At 41.7% G+C, this 27,512-nt stretch overlaps 1 protein-coding gene across 2 annotated transcripts; it reads right to left on the bottom strand.

Annotated features, from left to right (window-relative positions):
• Positions 1-323: 323 nt before the first annotated feature.
• Positions 324-26,364, bottom strand: NUDT4 (nudix hydrolase 4). 2 transcript variants are annotated; one of them, XM_084289167.1, is made up of 5 exons: positions 25,958-26,364; positions 12,918-13,028; positions 5,871-5,915; positions 4,893-4,980; positions 324-3,778 (listed from the first exon to the last, which is right to left on the bottom strand). In XM_084289167.1, exons 1-5 carry the CDS (start codon positions 26,054-26,056, stop codon positions 3,576-3,578), a joined length of 546 nt encoding a protein of 181 aa, XP_084145293.1. In that variant the 5' UTR covers positions 26,057-26,364; the 3' UTR covers positions 324-3,575. The 2 variants fall into 2 exon arrangements, with proteins under 2 accessions (XP_084145293.1, XP_084145294.1); XM_084289168.1 differs by having other exon boundaries at positions 4,893-4,977; positions 25,958-26,362.
• Positions 26,365-27,512: the final 1,148 nt, after the last annotated feature.

Raw genomic sequence — 27,512 nt, 5'->3', positions numbered from 1 at the left:
TTGTCTTTCCCCGGTGTATGTTGTGCTTTGGCACACACATACTTCACCCGTTTGTGTGCTTCAGCATTAACAGCAAATGTTGATAGGATAGGAGCGAGGTTCAGAGAGGTTAAATTGAGATGAAATGATTACATCCTCCATAGGGCTAATTCAGATTTTATTTTGGTATTTCTCAAATATAAAAAGTCAAAATTCTTACATCAATCTTTAAAGAAAATCCATGCAAGCAGGTCAAAATGTTTACAGCTTATTTTGCCCCCCCGCCCCCCACCCCTTCCCTTCAGTTTTCACTTCACAAACCATGTTGGTAACTAAACCAAGTGTTTGCTTTTTTTTTTTTTTTTTTTTTTTACAGCACATTGTTAACAGACCACTGAAAGGTTAAGTCAGGGTGCAGTAAGCACCAAAATAAGATTTTTCACTTTAACAGCCTCTGTGCAGTACTTCAGTATTTCTTCTGGTGTTCAACATACCCCTTCCCCTTCGTTCTGGCTTCACACATTTTGAAACTTTAAGGCTATTTGTTTGATACTGCCATAAGCTAAGTTATAATAATCTCACAACTTAACAGGTAGGAAAAGCAGTGGTACAAGTTTAGGTTTCTGAAATCTGCAGATTCATGTCCCTAACCCTACTCTGCAGAAGCAGATCTGGGTACATCGTGCAGAATTTATGGCATGAGAACAATCCCCCATCTGCTCTTACACAACAGGTTTAGTCCATCTAAAGAGAGATGCGTGGACAAGCAGAATGGTTTTACACTTAAAGTGGTAGGTACCAAAAAAGATAGCTTTCCAATTGATTTTTGAACAAACCCTTCCTGAAGTCTAGGCCAGATTTCATTTAGACTAAAGCCATACCACTGCTCACTTACTAAAGCAGTTTTCCTGTGGCAAAACTGAAGTGTTTTCAGTATACCTTTACTGTCAAGGTTTGTACAATTCCCAGACCATTCCTCTGAAAGGGAGTAGAAGTCAAACTAAGCAGTACAGAGCTTCATTCTGAAGGCTGCATAGAGACCGAAGAGATTTATACAATGAATGCTGCTAAAAAAAATCCATCTGGCACTATTGAACAGCTCAAATGTGTGACCAAAAAATAACCAAAATATTTATAGGCAATCAGCTGAGTTTGTTAGCAACAGCAATACTGTACATTTTTACATTATTATCAAATACATAATTCAAGAGTTACAAAATAAGATCATGCATTATCACTAAGTCTTATACAAGCTTGGATTGGTTTTATTCCAAGAATCTGAAACCGAGACAGAAGCATTTTTATGAGTAAGAATTCTCTGGATTCTTGTAGCTTTCACATATCCTATAGAATCTTGTTACAAGAAAGCCTGTACAAGTTTGCTCAAATTAAAGTGTTAAAAGTACTACTGAACAAATAAAGCATCAAAAGTAAGTGACCAAAAAAAGAGAGCTAAATCTTCCACTCTTTTAAAGGCAGCTTTAGAGCCAGAGGTACCCTTACACACCGTAGGTATAATTTTAACAAAGATTAGACATTCATCAAAATGCTCAATTCCACCTTTTTCTGTTTTGCCTAGCAAAACCTTGCTTTTGACACCACTGAGAGTTCAGCCTCTCACCTCATGACTAAAAGCAAGGACAAGCTACTTGCAATAAATACCTCCATGTTTAGATGCGCCTGAACAAAGTTGTGTGTTCCTTCCAGTTCTGGGAGAGACCTGGACAGAGGGATGAGGAACACACACCCTACCACCATTTCACAAGTCCTCAGCTTTGTGGCTCATGCCTCTTGTCAGTAGTATTTATGCCTCTTCAAAGAGAGCAGCATTAAGAGATCAGAACATCTGTCTCCCTAGTTTCACTGCATTTACATATGGCACAAGATTATTTTTCTAAGGAGTAACTTCTGGCAACAACATTTTTTCCTAAAAAAGTGTAACAGCACAAAAAAGTTTAATTTATAGCAGCATTTTACACAATTTGTGTTAAAAAAGTAGAAGTTAACCATTTGTGTATTGAGTAACAAAAGGTTTAAATTACATTTATTTTCCATTTTACACTCACTATTTACTAGTTGGACTATTTACAAAGGTTCCAATGCTATGAAGAGAATGAGCTATAACCAGAATAAACTTCACTTGCGAGGTAAAGCTTTACCTCAACCTCTGTTTTGATTGGCTGGAGAGGAGGTATAGTTGGGTTTAGATCCTACAAAAAAATCAGAATTAGGGTGTTCATATGAATTAGGTTGTGTTCCTGTAGAAGAAAACAATACACAAACATACATACATCCACAGAGAGGGAGAGAAAGAGGGAGAGAGCGCAAGAGACAGAGAATAACCCTACAGTAAAAACATTAAGACCTACAGTGGATTTAGGTTTCATCTTTTTGGCTGAAAAAAGAGAATGAAAAACAAGAAAGTTGTCAGCTGTGCCTCATTTCTGCCAGGCAGGTTTTATGAAGAGGTCAGCTTTTAATTCAAAAAGCTAAAGCAATTGATGTTAAAACAGTAAAATTGAAGTGTTTAAGAGCTAACTTAAAAAAAAAAAAATGGGGGTTTCAGCATACCTTCTGAATAAGACAAAGGAATATTATTCTTCCATTAGTGTAAGTATCAGCCCACGTGCCTCCAAGGCCCAGGAGGAACCCCAACTGGTTCCTGCTGGGCAAGACACCTCAACACATGCTTGCTAACAGACACCTCTGTAAGATACAGGTGCCCGCTGAGTCTTATTTTCCTTTAAGTATTTTTAAAGGGCAACAAACTGCACAAGCACTAAGTAAGATGCTTGTCACTGAAGGTTAGAAGTTTTTGGAACCTGGAGTGCAGTTGCACCATGAACAGGATGTATATCCAAATGCTAGAAGGAAAAACAGGAGGTGAGGGGGGGGAAATCCACAGCATTTTCTGCATGTATCTTCTGACAGCTCATCAGCTGACCAAATAACAAAAGTACAGCAAATGGTTTTGGTAGTCACAAGACACAAGTTCACCGTCCTTGCTCTAGTTCTACGTTACGTGAAGATTGCATAGGATAAGGCAACCTTTCGGGTGACTGAGGCAAGCAGTGCTTTAGGAAGGTATCCTTTGCTCTTGACAGGCTCGACATGGTTTAGTGCTTTATTGTAGTCACACTTACGCATCTCTGCCTTCACCACACTCATGTCCCCAACAGTGCCATCTTCAGTTCTTAGCGCTTCACTTGTGGATACCAGGTAAGAGTTTAGTATAAGACTATTTGCTCAAGCTTTTCTATAGCAAGTACTCTTGCAGAACTGCTAACTGACAAGTCTTAAATAAGCTGAACACCACTGAGATGCATATTTCATTTTAGCGGATAAGGAAATTTATATACTCAAGTTTCCTATTTCTTTTTAAAAATGGCCTACTAAGGCATCTTAAAAAAATCCATATGGCTTTGGTTTGCTGAAATACTATTTTACATTGTTGAAAAGGAAAGACATGTTCAAATAAACTCAACACTATGACACATTCACATATTTCATTTAGAATTGACACTTATACAGATGCCTACGTGTGATCAAAGATGTCTCCCCTTGTGATGACATGAATAAAGAGGTAATCCAAACGTTTATCTCACAGTAGAGGGCAACCCAGAAGTCTGTGCAGAAGTGACATATAAGGAGTTACTATCTGGAAGAGGGGGAACCACAGAGTTTCCATTAGTGGGCGAACAGCTCAGTTTCAGTTTTTCCAAGTACTCTGCATGAACAGGCTTGTGACACTGAAGGACCTTGATTGCATCTTCTACTTTAAACCATTCTCTTTTCCTTCCTGAAGGAGTACAATCCACAAAGAAAAACAAGGAGTTACAAATTTTTACCAGCACCATTTGTTACTATCTGATAACTTACTTTTTCTCATTTACTTTAGAAGTTCAAGTTTTCAGGCAGAAGACAGTAAAGAGACATCAAAAATATTGATGAATGCAAGAAAGTCACTCAAGCTTACTGAAATAGTTCATAATAAGGCATTTCAGATAAATCTCTTAAAGCAGGTACCAGACAGAAGCTCACGTAACTGTCTGTATGCTACAGAAGCTACATCTAGTCCTTAACAGAAAGGATAATATTTAAGAGTACCACCCTCCTACACTGTCACGTCTAGCACTGAACCAATCTGAAGAATGAACATGCATGAAGTTACAGAGTAAGAGTAGCCTGGTCTAATTTGGAAATCAGTGTTCCGTACTCAAAGCATACCCATGTACAGAGTTACTAAGGTTAACTCTAAGTTTTCAAAAATAATTAACTTATACCAGAGAGATGTTTAGATAATTTCTAAGACATGCTGGTAGAACAGACCTAGTACCTTCTTTCTTATACAAGTCAGTCCTTTCTGAACACTATTAAGACATCTATGAACTGCCAGTTTGAGACCAGGGCATGTGGCCCCCCCAGGGCACACCCCTGCCAGCAGTGCTCCCCAGAGGTACTCCAAGGAGAGGGGAGTCAGGAGCAGCCCCAGGGCAGGATGCTCCCATCTACCCTGAAGCTTGGCACTAAGCAGGAACAAACCAGTGCTGTCCTCACAGTCCTTGCACAATTCCAGGCATTAAAAGTAACAAAAACCACCCCCAACCTCAATCTTCTTAAGTAATGGACCACTCAGTGTTGCTGTACACATTAACAAAGTGCACTCCCCACAGACTTGGGATGATATTACCTCAGCTGTACATAGATGTACATACACAAGTAGCTACCTTAACATCAGCACTGTCACTTCTGAATAATAAGGTTAAGGTGAAAGTAAATACTAGCAATTACTTATTTCACTGTATAGAACAGAATCAGGAATTTTACCCAGTGATTACAAGGACTGCTTCGGAAAGTAAAATGTATTTAATAAATAATTTCAAGTATAGTGTATGAAGACAGAATGTGTTTACCTATATTAACTGAATCCTCCCAGTCTTCCAGTATTTCCGTCACAGTAAGAACATAAACATATGTCCTATGCTTCCGATCCTGGTTCTGCTTAAATGTTAAAGTAGAGGTTTTAATTGCAGCAAAAAAAAAAAAAAAAATAAATAATTAAGTATTACAGACTTTCCACAACTGTGAGATTAGCAACTACTTACCCTGTAGAATATTTTCCAGTAAACCCTAGCTCTTATTTTCAGACTAACCATCTGTACCGATATATGGGAAACTGGTATTCTGTGTTGTTGGTCACCCTGTTTAGTATTAGCAGTTGCCCATTAGTACTACCCACTACTTATCCTCTACATGTGTTGTACTGTACTGTGATTAATTACATGTCCTAGAACTGTTTTCACAACTCAAGTTCCTATATGAAAGGCTTTTTTTGTCAAGATGGGACCACTATATAATGTGGCCTGATAACCTATACAACGCTCAGAAGTTTCACTCAGTAAGTACAAGTACAATAGCATCTGTTTCCAATCATGACAAATGCAGAACTCCTATTACCTCTATAGGTTTGCCATGTTAGCAGCACTAACCACCTATTTTGAAAGCACAGACTTTTTTTGAACAAGCTAAATCAAATACATGAACTGACAGAGGTAATCCACACAGTGAAAGGTCACTGTGCTGCAGCCAGTCCACAGTTTTTGTTCTTTTTATTCTGCTAGATAGTGATTTCCCAGAAAAATTCTAAGTATCACTCTTATGCAAACCTTCACCCATCATGTAGCAACAGAAGAAAAACACCTGTCTGATGTGTCTTCCAGCAGCATTCGAAGTTGCACAGCAAACGTACAGGCAAGTAACACTTAAGTCTGACTCTGTTGCATGGAAGTTATTTTGTTTTTTTTCCCATGACAGTCAAACTACAGACACTCCACCCCTTCCCCAGCCCCACCAAAAAAAGATATCTTTATGAAGCAAACGAAATATCTCACCTCAAATATCCCAAGCAGTCTGCCTAGTTTTCCCTTTACTCCAGCCTACAAAAAAAAAAAGACAGGAAAAAAAGTATTAACATGTGCTTTTTAATTTCAAAAACTGCAATATACTATAGCAACATTTCAGCAAGTGCTTTAACATAGGTTTTAGCTACACAGTGCTGCATTGCTTCTGGAGTTTCTAGCTTTGGAATATTACACTAGGACAAGTTTGTGTTCTGTGGATTAAAGAGTATATAATTCTTTCAAGCACTGCCATCCAGACCAGAATACTGTTTTATTTACCATGGACTTTGTGAATTGTATTTTGTTAGAGACATCCAATACTGAAAAAAATTATCCAGGGAAGAAGATAGCCTAAGAGATAAGTTAAAGTAGTAGGGTAGCTTATCTAGAGACAGAATTATCAAAATTCCATTGCTGTTTCTTACAGAAACTCAAGTCCAAGTCCTCAAAATAAAGCAACAAGTTGAACTGCAGGTAAAAGGATGGATCTTGCAGCATAATGAATTAAGGTATGCTGGCTTTCATATGAAAGCATAACTTCTGGCATGTCATTTAAAAACTAAATTTATATTTCCAAATCTCTACAGCTTTGAATTATTTTTCTAGTTAGTAACATTATAAAGAAATTTACATTTAGAGATTTGCTCCTAGTTTCTTAAGTAACCCCTACGTATGTCATCCTGTGCTTAGTAATCTTTTCAGCAGTTAAGGCAGTCATTGTATCCTACTAATACTCCAGGGTTTGTTTTTACAGAAGTAATATACAATGCCTCTCCCAAGATAAGTTGTTTATGATCATCCATTTATATTAAACACACCAGAGTCTATCCAACAAAGATCTGAACATGTATGCAGTCTACTGGTAGACTAAGCCATATCTACATTTTGTCTTGCTTTGTATAACCAGTAGTTGAAACAGGGCTTCTTAGTGCTAAGATGCCATTTTCTAGTGTTCAGTCTTTGTTTCCAGCTTTAATCAAGGAAAGTTACTGATGTCTTGTGTCTTTATACAAAGGACCATATGGATCTTATTTACATTTTAATGTGCAACTCTGACAGACAACTGGGCAGGCTTTGGCAATAAGTCTAATCAAGATCTCACAAGTGAATGTTTTGTGTCTCTCTTTTTAAAGAAAGCAGATGGCTGATGTTATTTATTAAGCAGTTTTGATGAAAGAAATGTGATCTCAGCCCCTGCAACAAAAAAAGCATTTTGTTTATCTAGAGCAAAAACTAGCCCTAAAGTTGATGCAAAACTGTATACATTACTCTGGTCATGTGCTGAAAGGGATACCTGTTCGAGCTCATGAAGTTGAAATGTTAACTGTGCCTGTTGGATAAGTGATTAGGCAGCATGTTAATTATGGAAGCGACAGGCCCCAAGAGACACCAAAGACTGCTTGTGCTTCACACAGAGCAATGAAAGACTTCAGTAGCCTAGAGAAACACCCTAAATAAACGTTCAAGCTTTTTGTTCCTAATTTCTTCAGCATTATAGTACCTTCTGAAGAAGAAGCAGAACTTAAACAGGCCAGAATTTAATGTCTATCCTCAGTTTTTGCCCTTCTTCTCAAGCAGCAAAATCTAGGAATCACTATATTCTTCAAGATTTCTACTTGAAATAAATGAAAAAAAGAAAGCCACCCAAAAACATCCTCCCAAACTTTCAGGAGTTTAGAATTAGCTGAGGCCTTATTTATATCAAAGATTTGGGAAAGCATTTACATCCACTACTATCACTGGCAGGACTCTGGCAAGAATGCTGACAGACAAAAAAAATCACAAGAAACGCAGGAGAATTTCTCTGAACTAGTGAGTGGGAGTCTCAAAATTAACTAACACATGGCACAAACACCATTACCAATACTAAATAGCTTTCTTGCAGAGCTTTCTTTTTCTCTCCATTTCTTAGTGTCCCATATTCACAATGTGAATCTATCATCAATGTTACAAGGAGCACAAGGAATTTACTTTTTAACAGCTTCTGTTCTCCCTCCATACAAGTCAGTGGTTTAAACAAATACTCAACTGAGTAATTGTGAATGAAACAATTAGCTGCACTCCATGACATTAAGTGTAAAAATCCCCCAAAGCTCAGAATGAAGCTTTTGCCCAACCAGATGGTGTCACGTAGATGTGATCTCTCACTGATTTCTAGTTAATCTCTAGGCAAAAGATACATGCTTCCAAAATGTAGCACCATTCCTTCAGATAGAAGGATTTTTCAAAACTTCCATACCCAAAAACATAAAAAGGCAGCAACTTTTAACAGAGACAAAAGTCTCATAACTTTTTTCCTCTGCAAATAAGCTATTCTGACCTTGACTGAATCATCTTCATAATTTAAAAAGTGCCATTAAATCGACAGACCATTAAAAAGTATTTTTGCTAACAAAAATATTTCCTCCAGGTTCTTTCCTTTACATAGTAACTTCAAAATAAATCATCAATGAGTCCTAGAGGACCAAGAAATGCTTTATCTTTTTCCTGGAATGTCAAATAAAGTTCCTACACTCCCAGTTTTAAGCTTGTAACTCAACACGATAGCAAATTCTAGAGTTTGAACAATTTCATCTTTCTTCCCACAGCCATTATGTGCCCATGGTTGTTAAAACAAAACACAGCTTTTTAAGTAAAAAAAAAAAAAAAAATCCAATAGGCTACTTGAAGACACTAAACTTCAAGAGGAAGTTTGAATAAACAGCATTTCCTTTATCAGACAAGTTACTGCATGTCTATAAGCACCAGGTAGATTTCTTATATTTCAGATTCCTTAGATCTGAATGTATACATGTATTTAATACTAAGACTAAATCCAACCGCAGGAGTAAACACTGGTCACTTTATCTTGTATTTTTTTTTGGCCTGGAGGTTCCTCACTGATGGCCAATCCTGATACGCTACCCTGCAGAAGGTGCAGTCATGCTTGCCTTGGGTTTCCTGTAGATGGAGCAAGAGTCACACTGGAATTTTATTTTTAGGCTAACAGTCTACCAGGGCAGAAAGTTGCTTAAAATCTGCAATACAGAAGACTTATTTTAACTGTGGGATCCGTTGGATAGTACTTTACTGGCTACTCTCCTGAAAAGACAGTGACAGGCTATCCTTGCTCTCTTCTGCATACTTTTATAGAACTCAGTGTTTCATTGTGCCTGTCAAAATCTTTAATTTGAAAGGACTTTTTTTTTGTTGTTGTTTTTTTTAAAGTATCTACATAGTTCCAGTCTGGAACACCCAACCATTTTTCAACTATTAGCTGCTCACTAGAGCAGATTCCTTTATTTCCTTTGAGAGGTCTTAGATAACATTACTGGCACTTACACTGCTGCAGCAGATTAACCATCAGAATCTGCCTCCTCTTCTCAGAAGCTGTATTCCCACAGGTCAGGGAGGAATTGAATGTTTTTTTGGCTGGCAATTCAGTATACTACTAGGTACAAATAGAGCAAGAGTCTTTTTACTGAGATGGAAGAAAAGGGAATGAGAGGGTGTTTATTCCTTTTGAGAGGAAGATCGTCATCATTTAATCACCATTATTTCTGTTGTGTTTCTCTTTGAACACCCCATGTGCAAGCAATTCCCATTTCCACCTTTCATACTACCTCATTGAAGACTAAGCTCCAAATTCACTAACAAAGTAGCTCCACAGTTAAACAAGGTTTAATATGTTTCTGGGACTGCTTTATACTGTAATTTCACTTTGGTATCCTAGTTTCAGGTTTGTACAAACTTGTACCAAAGGAATTGTTACCTAAGGAATCTTACCTACTGTAACCCATAAAAGACAGATGTTCAATTTATAGTAAATAACAATGATAAAGCAGAAACATTATTTCCTAGATGTAAAAACCCCATACAAACAGAGCTTAAGGATAAAAAAATCTGAAGTCACACAATCTGACTGTAGGACTGCAGTGCATGCAGATTTGACTACATTTGATCTTCGTCTGTATTTTAAAACAATGATTTTAAATACTCCATTTTGGTGGGGAACCAAGGGACTTTCAGAGCCAGTGGGCTCTCGTACTGTGAACTATTAACACTCCTACCACTAGGAACTGCCACTACAACACCCACGATCTGTTTCTCTGTTTTAATAAATTAATGGTAACTGACGGTTAGTTTATGCATGACCCAAGACTGAAGAAACACAGTTCAAACCAGTGCCACAGTGTGCCTGCTTTGAAGTTTATTCATTCACAAAACCCTTAACAGTTCACTTCACTGCACTGTAACCAGCTTGCCAGGTGATACTGACCTTAGTATAAAAATAGAAAGGACATCCATCTCTAGAAAGGTTAGTACGAATTTCCATGGTTCAAGTCAAAGCCCTGAATACCATGCTGGCTTTTGATCAAAAGTGGCACTTTCCTTTGCAGTCTCAAGGCAGCACACAAAATTCAGCCCAGAGTTTAATAATACTTTAAATTAGGACATGAACTTTTAATGTTCATCGGATACACAAGCCATCAAATGCTGAAAATCCTGAAGCTGTAGAACAAGCATCTTCAAATAATTGTTGCTTACTGAAGCCCCTAGCTTCTGAAAAACCTTTATGCACTTTTAAGCACAGATAAGAGCTGAGGCATGGCTGGCGGGTCACACCTTACTTGAGACTACCATAAAAAAGGTGTAGTCACCATAATAAGGATGAGTAAAAACTCAGCCTGTGACTAAAACACCCCTGTTAGCACCAGTCAAGAACTTCAGATCTGTTGGGTTCTCTAACTTCAGAAAGTTTCTCACATAGTGTATAAACACTAATACAGACATTTTTTCAGACACATAACATGCAGCTTTTCTATCATGAAGGCTCCTACTGAAAATTTTGACTGCAGCAGTATTGCAGTTAAGGTAACATGTCAAATTTCAATGGATACAAGACAATTTTTGAAGACTCACACTTGAATCTGTAGGTTGCAGATGTTTTCAGCATTCTGAAAAACAGTATCCTGTTTTTTCCTATGCATCATCTGCAAAATTTTTTCTTCAGGAGTAACCAATGTCTTAGTATATCTTTATGATGCAGCCATAAAGTTTGCAATGTCTGGGCAGCACATGCACTCTGATTGGACTTTAACAGAAATTCATACCACATGTATGCTCCACAATGTACCCCCTAACCATATTCTGCAACTATGCTGCTTAACCTTCCCCACTCGCTCCCCTCTCACCACGCCACCGCAGAAATTTGTGAGTAAGGCCACAACTTTAAGTACACGAAATATTTTCTGAGCAGAATTGGGGTAGCAGAAAACTAATATCAGCCTCCGTACTACAACTCCCACTGTGATACTACTTGGCTGTGAAGTTAAACTGACAACTGTGTCTAGCACTGCACTGTCTGCAAACAGATGCTTGACCACTGTTAACTTTTGAATAGTTGGTCAAGCCCCCACAGCAACTTTGATGACATTAAGTGCAGCCAGGTTCCCTCAAGATGGGGGATGTGTCATGACTTTCCCTAGAGGTACCTATACTGTCTGTCTATACAGTTCTGGATATCTGCTCCCTTCAAATGGCACTTGACTGCCTTGTGGCTGTTTCCTTCACTTTCCTTTACAGGAGCCCTTGTTTGCATGTGTCTTAGGCAGCTCAAAATTGGCCCCCACAGCAAAAACTGAACACAGCCCAGAAGTCTAGAATAACCTTGTATAAATGAGGCTTATTTATTCTTGCATCTTGTTGCATGAGGGTTGCTAAGAGCGCTGAATACCATATTGGTCTGTTCCCCACATAAGGTGGGAAAACAAGCTCAGTGAATTAGAGACCACAGAACTCATTTAGACACTAAAAAGCAAGCAGAATTTTGGGCAAGCTGCATTTACATTAAACTCCCTACCCTCCACAACACAGCAAAATCAGACTGAAGGGTATGCAAGCTAAAACACCAAGTAGTACAGCTAATCAAAAATAGAGAAAAGCTCTAATAAAAACATTACGCATGCTGATAATTAACAACAACATTAATGTGTTTTGTCATAGTGGGATGACAAAGCTGTTTAATACTACCAGACGGTCTGTATTTCACTTTCTTCCCAGCATGCATCCACTTTCTGCAAAACCTTGTACTTGCTATTTGAGAAACATGATGTAAATTATTAGAGTTGATCTGTGGTCAACTGCACATTACAGAATTTCCAATTAAATTAGTTAACTCAGTGTGATTTTCTAGAAGTTTTATTGGGCTTACAGTACCAATTATTATGTATTTAATCTACCATTTTTAACAGTTTGCCTAAGAAAAATAAATAGCAAGTTAGAAAATTTTGCATCTGAAATTTAAATACCATACTAGAGTAAGGAAACTGCATTAATTCATCTAGACTTAGACTTATAACTGCTTTGTCTCAGGGTACGAGCAGGATTAGAAATGCAGACCATACCTATGGTACATTCTTTATAGATAAACAACCTCACATGTACTTACAAGTCCTTTTATTGTTGAATTCTCAACTGCTCAGACATATTAGTTTCCAGTATTTACTGTAGTCTGGAAACTCCTCAGAGGTCTATTTATTTATCCTTCTTGCATAGCTGTACTTCATGGTTTGTTCACCTTCAGTCTGTTCTAGAAGAACTTCAAACCGTACATTTTCTGCATTAACTGCTACACTACATCTCGTTTGGCATGAAGTCACAGTTCAGCTTCCAGGTAAGTGTTTATAAAGTTCAGCTATGAAATGAGAGTGTGCTGGGAAACAGTTTAGTTCACCTCACCACGCTATATCTTGATCCTAACATACAGAACTGAATTTCACAATCATGGAAGTTTTGGTCAAATCGTTGATAAAGGAAGTAGAGCTCCCTCTTTCTTCTTGATTTCCATATGATAGCAGCAGCACAAATGGAACAGGTTACCCAGAGAGACTGTGGAATCTCCCTCCTGGGACATATTAAACAGTCATCTGGACATGATCCTGAGCAACCGGCTCTAGGGGGCCCTGCTTGAGCAGGGGCTTAGAGAGGATCTCCAGACATCCCTTCCAACCTCAGCCATTCTGTGACAAAGCAGATGATTTTTGTTTTGTTTGTTACCTCTTCATACACCTCTCTGACAGCTGCTCCCCCGGGTTCTTCTTCTGGTTCCATTCCTCCACCTGGCACAATCCACTGATCTGGGTATCGGCTACTGCTTACCAACAGCACCTATGAATAATTGCAAATGACTGTTAAGTATAGCTTACAATTCAGCAATCTTGGTACTACCTACTTCTCCTGCAATGCACTGATTCACCTAGACAAATGGATTATAGACTTCAGAAATGAAGCACAACAGGAAGCCGGGAGTTGTAAGAAGCACAAAACAAACAGAGAAGTAAAATTATTAACATTAGCCTTTTTAATATAAAGCCAAGACGCTATTGGAGTATCTTGCTCATACATTTCATTGTGTCTAAGCATCTGAAGATAAAGCACACAATACAATATGCATGAGAATGAAGACATACTGTAAAAAAAAAAAACTGATAACAATACCAAGTTTTAATATCATCTAATCAGCAAAGTACAAAAATTAAGACAACACACGTTAAACTGTTTAAGAAATGGCAACTTTTGGCTGAAGAACTGATCATCTGAAAATATGTGTAATTTTTAGTCCTACACAAGCTTCTTTTCACTAACTGAAACATGACATTAGGACGCTAAGCTTACAACATTGCGTAACTAAATTATAAAGAGTATTTCACTGGCTTTTGTTCAATCTGTTTTCTTTTAACACTTCTCTAAGAGGGGAAAAAATGGAACACTGAATTTTAAACAATTTCTAAGCTTAATACCAAGTTTTCAAAGACAACATTTTAATTTCACTTAAAACTTGTGTCACCTGGTAATATCATTGATATATACCAATCTACAAACCACTGCCTACAGGACTTGTACTTTACAATGTATGGAGCTGAGAACATCTCCACATTCATCCTCACATACTGAAAACTAGGATGCCTCATGTCTAGAGTAATTTTCAGTAAAAGACTGTGAAAGTAAGACCTTGATTCACAACTACACAGCAATGAACAGTCTTCCTTGTCTTAGGACATGTCTGAAATACACTCCATCATCTAGGTGCCTAGATGAACACTTTGTATTCTAGGCAACATTTAGATAAACCCTACCCTGAAGTCACAGGGCAACAGTACAGGATCAGTACTCAAGTCTTGAAAACCAATTAAAAGACATTCGTATTGCTAAAAGTTTAATTTTGTCCACAGGTAGATGAGTGAAGTTACAGTTGAGCCCTCACCAACTACCTCCAACGGTCTCTAAACTCACCTCCTATTTAACTGACTAGAAGAACAATTATGTGATGAAGGCAACAGGGCTATGTGCAACACATGTATAATGTCCCTTCAGCACTCACAGAAATGTGGTGTAGATTCACCTAGAGCAGCTGGGCAGTGTAATTACAGTGACTGCATTTTCGTGAATGCAAAAACATACATTCATACTGATGGACACATAGAAAAGCCTTATCAGACAGGTATTTTCTCATTGCAGCATTTCATTGCAACCAAGAACCACCCTACTCCAAAGGATTCTCTACTGCACCAGTTGCCCACGATTTTTCCTGCACTAAAGAAGAAACACAGCAGAGACCATCATTTAGTACAAAACCATCCTCCATATCTGATCTAGATGTTCAGATTTTCAGTCAAACAAAATATTTCATTTGGCTACCTAATCTACTAACAACCAGCAAAAGGAACATTGTTAGATACAAGTGTGTCTGAACTTGACCCTTACAACCAGCAGTTTTGTCTCCTAGCATGCTTTGATATCAACAGATTCCCGCAGAGGGTGCACAGCTCAGCTAACTGCAGCTTGAAGCAAGCTTTTAAACACATAGGTGGAGCACTTAATCACTACAAGGAAGAACCACGTTGAAAACGCTTACAAAGCAGTTGTAAAAATCGAGTTTATGAACACGCTTGTGGGATCCCAGACATCAGCATTACACATTATCTTCTGCTGATCAAACCAGCACTCGCTGCAGTCATGTGAAAGCCAGCAACAGGGATGAACAAAAGGATGATTATATCACATTAAATCATTCCCAGCTTAATAAAATAGATTAATCAGCACTCATTGTTTAGTTAAGGCTAAATATAAAATTCTTAATTACTATTAAGGGATAAATCAGGTTGCTGGTTCTGGCATTGTAGCATAAAACCAAGAGCTTTTTATGCCTTAATATATAGTTGTTTACTACTACTAACCCAATCAATAGTCTACTGTGCTGGGTTTGTGTATCTATTAGTTTTAAATTACCCTTTCAAAAAGCAGAGGCAAATACATCTAGCAAGCAATCAGCATTAAAATACATCACTCTATTTGATCAGCTTTACAGCCATACATACAATCAACTGCGAAGTGCTTGGGAGTTCATTTTGGCAACTACCCAAAGATAGTTATCAAAAAGTCTCCACTAACCTTGCAGCTGAAGTATTTTCTCAAGCATCGTTTTTGTGTGCTTCAGTCTCCTGTGATCCCAGTGCTTTTGTAGTCTCAATTTAAGGTACATCCCTGGGACCTTCAAAGGCACAACTTCCCCCTCCCAGTAACACCTTCCAGAAGCCACCAGGGCACGAGACACCCATCTTGGGAGATGCTGGCAACAACGTACTCAATGGTAGGCAACTGCTACACAATGTGAGACCTGATAGCTGCCAATTGTAAGGTCGGGTCATGAGGCTAAAAAGCACCCCAGACATTCTTGCACTCACTTGCTTTTTTGGGGGGGAGTGGGAGGGGAAGGATTCAATTCCATATAGCAAGTTAATTTTCAGGTGTTTCCATCTGTAACTGGCCCAAAGACAGACCCCACGGTGCCCGAATGACTCGACAGATTGCTTAATGAATGCACCAGAAAGCTGTGGCTGCTTGAGAACGCACTCGCTTGGCAGAAAAGGTGCAAGATCAGTAGCATAAGGCTATCAATTCATCTCCCCTCAATATCAGAGGTGCAAAACAGGACAACTGAGATCCAGGTCACCTGGACATCTGATGACATTCATCTTCATGGAGACAGCAGTACTCTACTGAAATCAAGACTGGAGTACCTAATGCACCTTTCTTTTTCCTGGCCTATGCACAAGTTTTACTCTTGTACTTTTGAGCACTTTCTGCATAGGGAAAAGTGTGTCACATCTCTGAATGCAGGTACAGGATCGAGATTTCTTATACTGGATTATTTGCCAGTGATCACTTCCCTTTTCCCATCTCTGAAAACGCCTTACAGATGACTGTTTCTCTTCTTTAAAAGATGCCCAAAATGCAGAGTAGTGGTATCAAATCTGCTTGCCTAGTTATGCTCTTAAGGTTAACTTACCCCAAAGACTAAGTTAGAGGTATTATTTTCTATCATTGTCTACCTGCCAAGTGAGGCAGTAAAGCTGTAAAATTCGGCTAAGAGAAGAAAACGAAGGATTCTTCCACTCAGCCTTACTAACCAAGTTTTTACCTTGTTTTCAAGTCCAGGAATAGCAATGACCTTTGAGCGTAGTGAGGAAGAGAAACTGCTAGCCAGCCTACTTGTAATAAGCAGCTATCAGTATGCTTAACCAAGATATGGTTAACCAAAAAAACAAAGGTAATTGCAGAGCATGTGGCATCATGGGACTCGCTCACTATAAATGTTAAACCTGCAGACAAACAACTGAAAAAGTTTCTAGAGACAGATGCCAAAGTTTTGGCCTGTTTAACATTCAAGTCAAAAAGAAACCTGTGAAACAGTTAGCAGCCATTTATTCCAGAAGATTAAAATGGCAACAGCTCAACGTAATACAAATTACAATCAAAAGCTACTCTCCTTAATTTTTCTCCCCTATCAAGCATTTGAAGAGGTAGAAACTGACCTAAGGCTACAAAATATCTTTTTTTTTTTTTGTCTTCCTTAACCATGAGACACTGTAGCTTACAGAAATAATTGCATTAAGAAGAGCTTACTTTAAAAAGAAAGAATCAAGGTTAAGGTTGAAGCTTGCTAGACAGAACAAGCAAACCCACACGGCTGGATTCTTTGACTTCAAAGCACGACTGCCCACAACTTGAAGTAATCAAGAGAGAAGCGGAAGCCACTATAAGCCGACCAGAAGATGTGAGTTTTTCCATAGTAGATGCATTATTCACAAGGAAAGCCCTATAGCTGAAAAGGTTCCACAGGAATTACTTGTCATTAGATGTCTTTGTAAACTGTCCTCGCAGCCTAGCTATGTCGATTCCCCTCTCTTCCCCACCACACTCCCCATTTTCTCCCGTCACTCCCACTAAGCCACCAAGTCTACCCTGCTGCTTCAGCTACCTGACAGGGTTAGCTAAGTTCGCCCTTTTTTCATTCCACGTGTAATAAAACTGGCAATTAAAAGGAACAACTTTCAAGAGAGGAAAAAAAAAATCACCCTCTTGGCCCCAAATGCCTGCTGAGCACATGCAGCTCCCGTCCAGAGCACAGCTTGGGCACATGGGCTAAATAAACCCTGCACAGAGAAGGTAGGGACAAGGCAGGTGCAAGGAAGATAAGGAATTTAGGTCCCAAGTTCTGTGAGGTGGCTTACATGCAAACAATTTCAGAAGCTTTAAACTGGTTGGAGTATAAGAAAAAACTAAGGGCAAGAGGTAGAAAACCCTATCAAAATGCTGTTACAGAGGACTAACGCACTATGTTCTCATGTCTTTTGGAAAGATCTTTAAAGGAAAAAGCCATCCCTACTGTAAGAAGAGATCCTACTTTGTTGGAAGTCAATACAGCCTAGCCTAGCACACTCAACATGGAAAACTTCGACCTGTGTGGTTGGACTGCCAGTAACAAACAACTTAGAGGCACAGACAGCTGAAGCCAAACACAGCCAAAAAGGTCAGTCAGGACCTGTAATCTGTTTAAACATGGCCATCAGCAGATGCTCAGGTAGGAACACAAACAGGGCATTTTACTGTTCCTCCAAACTTGTGACCTCTAATTGTTTTTAGCTCAGGAGGTTCCTTAGAAGAACTGAGAAACTGACTTGAATGCTACAACACAGGAACATTACTGCCGAGCAAGGAAAAGCATCTCTTACAAAGAAACCCTATCAAACGATAAAATAGACACTTGCATCACATTTGCAGGATTCCCTGTATGAATTTGGGTAAAACACATGCATTTCAAGTTAGAGAGCACATTTCAACCTGCTGTTGTAGTTAGATTTCCTTTATCTGACGCTTTTTGCTATTTTAAGTTTCCTCGCCTCATTTCAGTAGTTCTGAAATAGTTTCTCAGTTCCCCTATAGGTTACCATGGTATCCTTGTCCTAGAATATCTCATTTTGGACTCCAGAAAGTTGAAAAATGCAGTGGAGCTTTACAACTTGCTGCAGCAGTACCACACAGGTTGCATTTATTCTCGGTAGACTGACTCCTTATTGTTCTCATTCTTTACTGCTATCACTTTCAAAATGATTTTTTTTTGCCCTAAACTGGAGATGTAATGTTCAAGAATTATACATTAGTTAAAAAGAAAAACCTTAGGATCAGACTTGACAGCATTTAAAAAAACAATTCAATTCAAGGCCGCAACATCTTTACTTTCCCCCTTACACTGAGGCAAGGAGTTCAGGAAGCTGATGCATCTAGAAACCAACCTGTAGCTTAAAGCTTCATTTTCAGCCTGAGCACGCTCAACACTGAGGAATACACAGCTATACAAGGGTCAACGCTGTACAAACTGGGGCAGAAATGCATGACTGTAGCCACCCGATTCCTGATCAACCCAAATTCAAGAGCTTCTCATACAGTACTTTACAGAAAAAGCACTGAAAAGCAGTGTCCCCAGCTATGGCAGGTTTAAAAAGATTTAATCTCACTGAACAAACAGAGAGAAGAAATGGCATAATAACTAACAGTACATTAATCTCAGAACTGAGTAACTTGAGCAAAGTATCTTGAAAGCAACCCATAAAGCTGTGTTGTCTGTACAACATCCAAGTCTGAAATACCCTCCTAACTTTATGTCAAGATCACTTTTCAAGGCAGTTAGTGAATCAGTCAGCACAACTTTACTGGCATTCAAAAGATGAATGATTGAAAACTAATATATACATATTTTTACAGCACTTCAAAACCACATCTGTAAGTGATTTTTGCATTCAGATACGGCAATAAGGAAGAGAACAGACTTCCGTGAGAAAGGTTTTGCCTTTACTTGCAATTAAAATTGTTATTCTATAAATTCTATTTTACATGAAATTCACATACATGGGTGACATCTTGTTATGGCAGATCAGAATTCATGTACTTTTCTCCAACTGCTTGAAGTACTTTGTTCTGTTCTTAGGCTAAAGTGCTCATATCAGGAGTGGGCAGCCCTATAGTACTGCAACACTTCAGTTACACCATGTTTCCTCATGTCAACAAGCACTCAAGTCACCTGTAACTACAGAGCTCCTCCTAAGCTTCACTAAGTTTCTGAGAAGCAGATTTGACAGCACCTAGGTGCAATGAAGGGTATGTATCTTGCGACCAGCCACGTGTAGAAGTGAGATTTCTGGCCTCCCCAAAGCCCTGCAAATGAACAAGGGCCTCCTCCCCTCCCCAAACACCCATAGGAGTAAGCTTCACTTCCCAGGCAGGGTCACTTCCCCAACCCACTTCAGAGCAAGCCCTTCCCCACTTCTGCTGGCAAATGCGGAGCAAGGAAAAAGACATGTCAGACAGGTAGCAGCAGAATAGCTGAAACTCATCTTGCTGCCCATTTCTTTGCAACTTGAAACCCTGACCTAATCTCGAGCAGCAGAACTCAGCTTTACCGGTTACTCAGCAACATAATCCATCTGACTAAGGGATCAGCTTCCAGCTGCTTCTCAGCAGCCAGGGCTCCAAGTCTCAGAGAACCTCTGGGCTCTACATACAGACCCAACAAGGTTACTTCTTGACAAGCACCAGTTACCTTGTAGCCTTCTTTGTCTAAAGATCCTTTGACACCCCCTTCTCCCTCCCACCCCAAACAAAAACAAAAACAAAACCCAAACCATACATCTTTGAAGATAACTTTATTTCAAAATATTTACATTTGCAGGACTGGTTCCACTGAAGTGCTTTAGCACTAGATCACATTGCAGTGTGCTGTGAAATCAGTATCTGGACAAAGCCAGCACATCTTTCTTCAAGCTGGAATAAATGGAGAAAGCCACCTAATTAAAATAAGCTTCATAAGTGTTCTACAAACAACACTTCAGATAAAAACAACAAAAAACACCACACATCAACACATGGCCAATGAACTCTTATCTACAAAAAATATTTAAAACATGCCTTCAAATTCCAGCTAGAGACATATGTCTCTATATGTGTCTCACATGTGTGTGCAGATATATACAAGCATACATATACACATATTCATGAAGTTTCTGAAGTCTGCCACTTTTTTGTAGGGATCAGTGACTTGAGAGCTTGTGCAGCGTTGAATTAACTGTGGTGACTCAAAGGAAAATGTAGCCACCAGTTTAAATCCTCAAAGTAAACTTAGCATGGTGAGAGTAAGCTACAGAGGATATTTTCTCAAGTGTCTAAACACGAGTATTACTAGTTCGGAAAGAAAGCCTCTTCTAAACATGGCAAAACACAAAACAAGTTTTGATTCACAACATGTTAGCCTGATGTGAAGCAGGTTCAGCCCTCAGCCCAGTTTGAGCAACTATCTGCCTGTTAAACACATTCACACTGAGATCAGTAATGCCACGGGTGCTGAAAAAACAGGAATACAGGTTTCCCACTAAAAAGCAGCTGGTAATTGACTGACTTCAGCATCTAAAGAGGCATGAGTTAAGACTGCAGCTTCATCCCTGGCTGACAGCTGAACTCCTGCAGCTTCGCACAGCTTTCAGACTTCCACTGCTGGCAAGCAGTTTGTCAGAAAAGATCCCAAGGTTAAGGCAAGCTGGATACGCAATGACTGCAAAAAGCTGCTTTTCCTGTGGAAATAGGAATAACAAGGCATTTGCATTCAGTAAGTTCTCAGTCCTGATCTGAGTCCTACCACAATGACCTAACATTCAATTATTTTTCTTTACATTGACATGAACTTAAACCTCTGCAGAATCCCTTAGGGGCCTGCAGGGACACAACACAAGCAGATGTTGTCTCTGTAGACACATTATAACCAAGGAGACTTGGGACTCCTCAAAGAGGGCCATGGTGGAAGCTATTTATAGGTCGTGGAGCTGATATGCTCCTTCCTAGACCACACAGATGATGTCCTAATGCCAGGAAAATGCTGAGGCAGAACTAAGCAGGCCACCATGCTGTGTCAGTTATTCCTCCTGCACATTAGCTGGACAAGGGCATGACAGAGAACAAGTGATAGCTACAGCACACCTGCATGTATGGAAGTGTGTATTGCCCAGTATTTTAAGACATGCCTATATTCTATTAAACAACCATAGAGCAAACTAGATAACCTACTGCAGTCCATACATCAGTCTGGAGAGCATGCCAGCCTCTACTATGGTGTGACAGTCACACTTCAAGTCACACCTGAAAGCACACATCAGCTGTGTTTACACCTGGGAGCTCGCACTGCAGGATAAAGAAGCCAAATCATAAGTTATAAGTCAAATACAAAGATCTTCATCACTTTTAAAGTTCAACTAATTCCTACACCACTATTTTGCCAGCATAGCCAGGTGATGCTCCTGGGCTCTGAGCTTGTAATTTGGGCAACATTACACCAGTTTATACCAGTGGATGATACAGACCAATGTAAATTAAAATACTGCTTTGTTGCTTCCTGGATCCTTTTTATCCTTTAAGGAAACTGTTGTTAATATCAAGAAAAGGTTTAAAGAAATTAAAGAGCACTACTTAAGTAGCAAAATAGTGACTGCTAGGAACAACAGACTAAACCAGGGTTTTTTAAATATTGACATCCTATAGCCCAAGAAATAAAAACCTTTAAACTGGACCAAAAAGGATAAACAATACCAGCACCCTAGCATTAACTTAAAGATGCAATAACTAACACAGAAGTGTACACCCTGGTACAGTGAGGAGGGAAAACTCTACATTTCCCATATGTGACAATATCATATTTACTACTGTTTCAGTAGTAAGTCTCTTCTAGAAGGCTGACCAACAAAACCAGAAAAAATAAGAATTGAAAAAACAGGTGTTTTTCCTTCGATTTTTGCTAACAATTCATATAAAACTACTTTTTAGATCTGTCAGTACTAACTGCTGGCTGAACACTAAAGTAGAGCTTTCAATGCTATATTGAATTACACAAAGCAGTGCTTGCAGCTGCCAAAATAATTAGAACACATTCAAGTTTTACACTCAAGGTATTTCAGCATAACTGCTCATTTATCTGTATAATATGTAGCTGATGGAATAAAAATTAAATTATCTTTTCAAGTTGTTTTAGCTATCCAAGTGACTAGAAAAAAAATATTTATTACTTTACCCTTGCCTCGTTCTGCACTTTGCAAGGTAAGCATTTCCTTGCCCAGCCTGCCCAGACCCTGTGCCAGCAGCATCTATGTGAAGCCAGTGCTCACACAGCCCTGGATGAATAAGCAATTCCAAGTGAGGGAAGCAGGCAGCCCTCACAGTGCTGGGAGAGGCTCTCCTGGGGCTTATCCTGGAGGTGCCGTCCACATCTCCTAGCTGCTCAGGAGAGAGACTCGCATTTCCTCACGCACAAATCCGCCAGCCCATCCCAGTCTGCTGAATGCCCTCAGCCTTCTGCACGCACCTAACAGCTTCTGGCTGCTCGACGCAGACAGCCTGCAGCCCCCGCACACTTCATGCCTGCGTAGCCTTGATTCATTTTTCATTGGATTTCTCCTGCTTCCTTTACAGCAATTTGTTTTGTTCAAATGGCAGACGGTGCCTGCAATTACTGCTTCATTTCCATTAAGAATGACAGTAGGAGCCAGCACTTAATCTCATGTCCAGCTATCTCGCTCCCTCAGCCCAATGACAGTATCGAAAGAGACCAAAACAGGCAACACTAATGACAGTAGTCTAAGAGATGTTCTTTTAAAACACTCCAAAAATCTCTAAAGCAACTGGCCATATTACTTGACTGTTTAGGCTTCCCCCAAGATTTTTCTGTTTTATAATCATACAATATCACAGCAAGAAAGCTAAAAAAAAAAAAAAAAATCAAAAAGGGCTTTACCAGTAAACTGGCATACACTGGGTCCTTTGAAAGATGATGCAATGACAAATGATTTTTGCAGTGGTGCAGCCGTTTAGACAAACTTCACTCCTCTCATGAGTACTTGCTTCATACTGCAAACACCAGCTCTCAGGACAGAGCAGCAGCTCTTGACAGGTTACAGGACTGTGGGCAAGGCCAGTTTCCACCCCCTAACACTGAGGAGAACTGGCTCTTCTCAAGTCTGTCACAGCAAGGATTGTTGGTAACTCCAATGAACAGTGTTGTAGCCGGAGCACAGGAGTTCAGCAACCATTTCCAACTGCTTGCAAGGGCCACCAGACTGGATTTGGCCTCAGAGGTACTCTAGAGACCACCTATGTTTTGAATTAAAAAATAAAGTAGTAAACAGAAAGGGAAAGGAAATACAGTGTGTTTACCGTCCTTTGTTAACGGTCTTAAATGAAATCATGCTATTACTGAAATATTTAAGTCTCCAAACTGATAGGCAGCATCCATAGATCAGCACAAGATCCCCTGTTGGTATTCCAAAGTTGCAGTAGGAAGAGGGTAATTGGTTAGGAACGTGTAATGAATCCAGCATACAGGACACCAAGAACTTCTGCTTCAAGTTGAGAGGTCGGAAGGTGGAACCGACTCGATGATTTGATATCACTGCTAATCACAAGATGACTACACAACAGCTTGGCAATCCTGATAAAGACCGGTCCTATTGTAGCATTTCTTCCTGGAAGCAGTAGTAACTTTTTACATAACACTGTAAGACTCCATTCAAAACCAGCATTACTGTTGCCCACATTCCAGAAACACGGGTATCAAACTAAAGGACATGAAAGATGATCAGAAAAATGGCAAAACTGTTTTAGGAGAGGAGTCTGTAAGAGCCTGTAAGACTTCAGTGTCCAAAGGAGTGCTAAGAATGAAAGGACTGCTGTCTACAGATGTGTCAGAAGTACCAGAAAGGAAGAAAAAACTAGCAAAAGCACAACCACAACTGGATATGAACTATCCATTTAGAAAGCCAGAGCAGAAGTTGAAAGACAAGCTAATTCTGAGGTTTGTATCAGAAGATTGTTGCAGATATTCATTTAGACAGGAAGAAGCTAACCAGTTTAGAAGGTTGAATGTGAACTGTTTCAAAAGTCTTGCAGACAATATATCCATTCAAACAGCTTGAGTTTTTGCTTTCTAGCTTAAGCCTCTTAAAATGGAGTACATTGCTTGATATTTTCTCCCCATTTACCTGCTTTGTTGTTTCATCTCCAGTGCAAAGCAACTCACAGCCTATGGGGTAATAACCTTGTGGACCTAACTATTAAAGCTTACTTTTTTTTCCCCACTGGCTTCTGTAGGAGCCTGCTGTTCCCCTCCTTCCCCTCCAGTTTCCCAAGTACTACTGCCTTTCTGCTCCTTCAAAGCAGAGGCTACCCTGCACTCCAAGATAGATCCCTGAAGATGCAGATCAGCTGACGGTGCAATCTCTAAGAGATGTGGAAAGGAAAAACACTGAAGACATTTACGTGGAGTCTGAAGTACACCTACACAGAGCTGTATTAAGACAACAGTATTCGAGAACATCAGAAGCAAGCCTCATCCAACCAGTCTGGGGAATGCGGCTGGTGATACAAGTCAATCACAAACAGCAACCAGAGAGGAACAGGTTCTGTAGCAAGACAGGCAGCGCTGGCACTTGGGGAACATCTAAACAAATTTAAGATGTTACCACTCTTTTCTGGAAGTAAATCACCACAAGGCAATGCTGTTTCAACACATCTGATTTATGCCCTGAATCAGATTCTGCGTTATCCCATTCATTTCATCCTGAAGTGTGCCTGCTTGCACAACGCCCGAGCCCAGCCCTGTGCCAGCCGTACACCTGCAGCACCCCAAAGCGCTCCGGCACAGCGTGTGCCAGCATCCACCCTTCCTACACGGTGCAGCAGAGCTGCTGCCACCTTTACCCTCAGAGGGTGTTACGAGCAGGCAATGCTTGAAATAGCCAGGGGTCACATCTGATTCAAAGAGACGATTCATGGATGATATAAGAAGCGGCAGCAGGAAATGAAGAAAGGATGGAAATTACAGACAAAGGTGACCCCGGCCATGCATTTCCAACTGCAACTGCTGCGAGCAAGCCCTGGTGCTACACAAAACGGGTGCCTGAACTCCAGGAGCAGCCTGATGGGGGGCGGCATCCGGAGACGGCACTCATACAAAGGGAGGCGTGCTGAGCAGCCAGGGGAGCTGCCGAAACCACGGAAAAACCAGAGCGGCTGCAAGCGCGAGCAGCGCTTCTGCCGGGCAGCCTCCTCCTTATAAAGCAAGGCAGATGCTGTTAGCTCGCAGAAGCCGGGCAGGGCGATCCGGGGCCGTGTTCGTACCCCACACACCACCACGGAGCAGACCCCGGCCCCCGCTGCCCCCCGGCGCCGCCGCCAGGTCGGTGCCTCCCGGCGCGGCCTCTCCCCGCCGAACACGCGAGAAATTCGCCACGCGGAGCGCGCCGGCCTCTCCCGGCCGGCAGAGAAAGGGGAAAACCCCAACCCACAGCCCCCCGCGGGTTCCAAACCAGACCCAAACCCCAAAAAAATAAAGGGGCGCAGACAGCAGCCAGGCGCACGCCCGCAGCCGGTCCCCCCGCGCGTTGTGCAACGCGGCCGCCGGGCGAGCGCGCAGAGAGCGGCCGGGCCCGTGACCTTGGCGGGGCTCCGGGGGGTGCCCAAATCCCCAAATCCCTCCCCCGGTCACCGCACGGGGCCGGTTCCCCCCTCCCCAGCCCCCTCCCACCGCCGGCGGGGCCGCGCACAAAGGAGGCGCCGCCGCCGCCCCGCGCACGTGTGCCCGCGCCCCGGAACGGTGGGCGGCGGCCCCCGGCCCCCGGTCCTCGCCCCCCGGCCCCGGTGCCGACCCCCACGTGCGGGCTCACCTCGTCCTCCCGCTCGCTGCGGAAGCAGAGGCACGCCGCCCGCTTCTTGTAGCCCTCCCGGTCGTACGTGCGCGTCTGGTTCGGCTTCAATTTCATCATAGAGCCGCTCAGCCGCCGGCAGCCCCCGGCCGCCGCCACGGCTCACTCCGACCCGAGCGCCGCCGCCGCCGCCGCGCCCCCCCCGCTGGGCGCTGGGGCGGGAGGGAGGGAGGGAGGGAGGGAAGGAGGCTGGGAGGGAAGCCGAGAGGCAGAGCGAGGGCCGGGCCCGGCCGCCGAGCGCCTGTCACAGCCGCGCCGCGCCGCTGCCACCGCCCCCGGAGCCGCGCCGCGCCATGGAGCCCCCCGAGCCGCCGCCGCCGCCGCCCCGCCCGGCCGCGATCGCCGCGGCGGCCGGCCCAGCGCCCACTATTTAACCCCAACGCGCATTCCTGCGCCCGCCGCGCCGCCGCGCTCCGCGCAGGCGCCGGGCGGGGCGGGGGGGACCGGGGGCGGGCGGTGGTGGCGGCGGCGGCGGCGGCGGGTGGGGCCCCGGCGCTCTGGGGGTGCCGGCGGTGGGCGGGGGTTGCGCCGCTGAGAGGGCAGGGGGAGGCGGGCAGCGGGCCCCGCCGCGATGCCGAGGCTCCGGTGCTGTCGGTGTTAGCTCCTGCCGGGCCTGGGGACCCGCAGCGCCCAGCCCGGAGCACAACGGGGAAAGCTCCGCGCCTCAGGGTGGCAGGTGGCCGCCGGTAGCCTGCGCTTGGGCACTTCTGCCGGCAGACACCCCCCATCCACGACGTTGCATAAGCGTTCCCCTTAATCCGAATCCTACCTGATGTTAACAGTATGCAAACAAAGGCCTTATGCTTTCGGAGTGGACCACTCGCTTTAAAAAGTCTGTCCTCCCTGCACCAGAACACACCTGCTTTTTCATCCTTACATATACGTATTTAAATCCTGTTGATACGTAACAGGTCAGACGCATATATATATGTGTTTTCTGGCATGCCATAAAGGGCCGTGGTTCATCATCGCTGCCTATTCCTCTTGTTAGGAAAATTTGCAGCTTTTGTTCTTCAGAGTGCAAGCCACGTGCAATGACGCTGTGTGGTACCACGCTTGAAAACCATGGAAGATAAAAGTGGGAAACACAATTTTATCGAATTTTTGTATTAAAGGTGTAAGCTGTAAGCTCAAACACACAAAGATTAAGAAACTCCAATTTTAGTTTGCTTTTACCCATTATTTTACTTCTATAAATGCATTTTATTCTAGGAGGCACCTGGCAAACAGTCTGGCAGATCAGCTCTTTTCCTTCTCATTCAGTCAGATCTGAGTCTCATTTATTGCCATGTGTCATCAGTCAGACCTTAGGCTACATACAGTCTTAGCAGTTATTGAATGGTTCTTTAACCATAATATATACGTATACACACATCCATACATCCATACATCTATATGTAAGGTAAGGAAAAATATCCTATCAGTATCTGAAATTGTTAGTTCAAAAGTTAAAAGTTTGAGGTCTGAAACATTAGAGAATGCTGAAGAATAGATTAAAAAAACATGTTTTTGATGC

Source organism: Netta rufina (genome assembly GCF_964035555.1).
Source record: "Netta rufina genome assembly, chromosome: 1".
NCBI classification, from domain to species: Eukaryota; Metazoa; Chordata; class Aves; order Anseriformes; family Anatidae; genus Netta; species Netta rufina.
Note: the sequence above shows the minus strand (reverse complement) of the source record. Positions and strands in the feature narration are given on the sequence as shown.